This window comes from Primulina eburnea, chromosome 15 (assembly GCF_022965805.1).
Source record: "Primulina eburnea isolate SZY01 chromosome 15, ASM2296580v1, whole genome shotgun sequence".
Classification (NCBI taxonomy): domain Eukaryota; kingdom Viridiplantae; phylum Streptophyta; class Magnoliopsida; order Lamiales; family Gesneriaceae; genus Primulina; species Primulina eburnea.
This window is the reverse complement of record NC_133115.1, coordinates 33563525-33566134: the sequence shown is the minus strand read 5'-3', so window position 1 is coordinate 33566134 and position 2610 is coordinate 33563525. Positions and strand designations below refer to the sequence as shown.

The following is a 2610-nucleotide window of genomic DNA, read 5'->3' as shown; positions in this document are numbered from 1 at the left end:
ATATGGGTTTTAAATAATATTTATATGTATTTGTGGTAATCGATCGGCCCCCACTTGCTGAGTGTTTCCCAAACACTCACCCCTTACATTTCTCCCCAGATGAGAATGAAGATCAAGTAGACAAGGATGAATAAGACGTGTTTTGGAGTTGGAGATGAAGTTTCGAGATATGAAGATTTCTCACTTATGTTCTTCCTAAGTTTCGATTCAAGTTGTATATCGCTTCCGCACATTTTATTTCGTTTTGGAATTTATCACTGTAAGACAAGATTATTTTGAGTTAATTATGAAATAGACTGGTTTTGGTTTATACTGAACTACGAGGCTTGTTGTTTGGCGATTATGTGATTGTTGAACAACGCCGGTGTCGACTAACCCCGGTCTCGGGACGTGACATGTTCAATATTTCAAAAACCAAATTATTATAGCTCAATGTCTGTCCTCAAAACGGTTCTATCAGAACCCCTCTAAATATTCGTTTTTCTTATGTAGATTTAAATTTTTTTACCCACACTGAATTTTTTTGAGTAATTAATTATTCGTTGGAATTCTCAATAGATGAGAAAGCCCAATGGTCAAATAATAATCCCGCCAAATCGAATCTAATTTGGGCTTCAAATGAAATAGGCCGGGTAAGTGAAGTTTAGGCTAAATTATAACCCGATTGAAAATTCGGACAACCCGGCTTGCTTGTCATACAATCATATCCGGTCTGATTGCAAATCCGTTCGAAGGAAATTAGAACTAAAAGGGCAAAAATTAAGGTTAATGGCAAATAAACGATGATCATTACCATTCTAATTTTGTCGTTGTGTATATATATATTTTATTTAAGAAACTAATTCAAAGCTTAAATATATTTGTGCCAAAAATGTGTATGAAGCTTGATTCAATTAGCCGCAGCTTCTGGGCAAAAACTTTTCTGAACTTCGAGGGTTAGTTCCTCTACACTCACTTGGCATTCCAATCCAATCTGTCCATCAGAAAGAGAAATAAACAAATTAAAAATCGATGATAATGTCATGCACTGATTTCTAAACATGCAAATTCAGATGTATTTCAAAGATTTCGAAAAAACTTAAGAGGATGAGAATGGCGTGTCATGCAATTAGCGATTTGATTCAAAAAACCATCGCTAAAATATGGATAACAATCGAGTGCTTTCGATAATAGCGATGGTACTCTTCAAAAAGCCGTCGCTAAATTTGAGACGGATTTTGAAAACCGTGCGTTAAAGGTTAACGACGACCGATTTAGAGACGGAATTCAAAACTGTCATTAAAAACGTCGCTAGCCTCTTTTTTTTTTCTTGTCGTATTTAGATCTGGGGACCCAATCTCATCCATTTTTTTTGAAACTTCTACTTGCTAGCATAACACAGATATTTATTTCTTTCGGAAAATGAAAATATGTATAACATGTGATTTCTAAAGGAAAAAGTTATTATGCCCGCAGAAAATGACCTATGGAAAAATAAATTCCAACTAGTTTCACATAGAGCAGGATAATTGGATACCTATGGTGGATCCATCTGTAATATGTATATTTGGATGATTTCTTGAATAAAAATTTAATAATTTTATGTTATATTTCATATTTACGAACTTGCTTTAATAATGTTAAGCCATAATAAGTACATTATAATTCTGTTTATTAACGTAATTCGAGTGTCTTGAGATTGGTTTGATGCATATTAAGAAACCTAAAGCAACGTTAATTTAATTATACCTTGATGACAAATGAGTATAGGACAGTATCTTCCATGCTACTGATGTTCAATTGAAGGATCTCGAAAGAGAGATTCTCCAAGACACGGATTATCCTCACAACTTGACCAGGGATCCGCCTGGATATGGTCCGAAGGAGCACGTTCGACCCGGAAATCTTGGCCTCAACATCTACGATGGGAGAGTTGCAAGAAGCCCCTAATTCTTTAAAATTAGTGTCACCATCTGGTACTTCACGAGGACTCAACCCCAAAGGTTTTGGACTAAATCCAGGACTAGGGCTTAGCCTTTTTCTTTTCTTTTGAGCTTCCAAGGATTGTTTAACTTGGTGCAATTCTTTGATAAATTCTATCACTCCACCTATAATTGATGCTTGATCACCCTTTCAAATCCACACACAATACGTAAAATGATCAGTTACAGTATTAGAGATAGCAAAAATTAGTAGTAGTAGTACTGGAGAATTTAAGAGGGGTCAGGCCGGGAAGCAACTGCTCTAGCTCAATCACATCTCGCCTTTGAGAGTACGTAGTCAACATTACCATGTTTACAAAATCAGTATACCACAAATATACTTCCCACAATAAGGGTTTCTAATAATTTTGAAAAATTTGATTCATGGGTCATCTTTTATGGGGAGTTGGAGGTCTGGCGTCGTTGTATGTAATATGTACATATGCAGAGCTTTTAGGAATGGTGATTTACCCTTTTGATGTAGAAACAAGGAGTCAGGGAACGTAAAACCTTGAGATGTTCATTCATTTGTCTCCTTCTATTTCTCTCCACAGAAATGTGAGCCATTGTCGACCCACCAAGAAATTTTTGCTGTTGCTTCTGTATCCAAAAAGCCACCAGCTTTTATAGTAATCTATCTGTATGTGTA

General features: G+C 35.8%; 1 protein-coding gene across 1 annotated transcript; it reads right to left on the bottom strand.

Moving 5' to 3' along the window:
* Positions 1-801: 801 nt before the first annotated feature.
* Positions 802-2610, bottom strand: LOC140814893 (transcription factor MUTE-like). Its single transcript, XM_073173988.1, has 3 exons — positions 2433-2610; positions 1729-2109; positions 802-973 (listed from the first exon to the last, which is right to left on the bottom strand). The coding sequence occupies exons 1-3, from the start codon at positions 2526-2528 to the stop codon at positions 890-892; spliced, it is 561 nt and encodes a 186-aa protein (XP_073030089.1). The 5' UTR covers positions 2529-2610; the 3' UTR covers positions 802-889.

Coding starts and splice junctions, on each gene's coding strand:
- LOC140814893 (XM_073173988.1), bottom strand. CDS start 2,528: ATGGCTCACATTTCTGTGGAGAGAAATAGAAGGAGACAAATGAATGAA. Junction 2,110..2,432: donor CTTGTTTCTACATCAAAAGG/GTAAATCACCAT, acceptor TGGATTTGAAAG/GGTGATCAAGCATCAATTAT. Junction 974..1,728: donor TATACTCATTTGTCATCAAG/GTATAATTAAAT, acceptor TCTGATGGACAG/ATTGGATTGGAATGCCAAGT.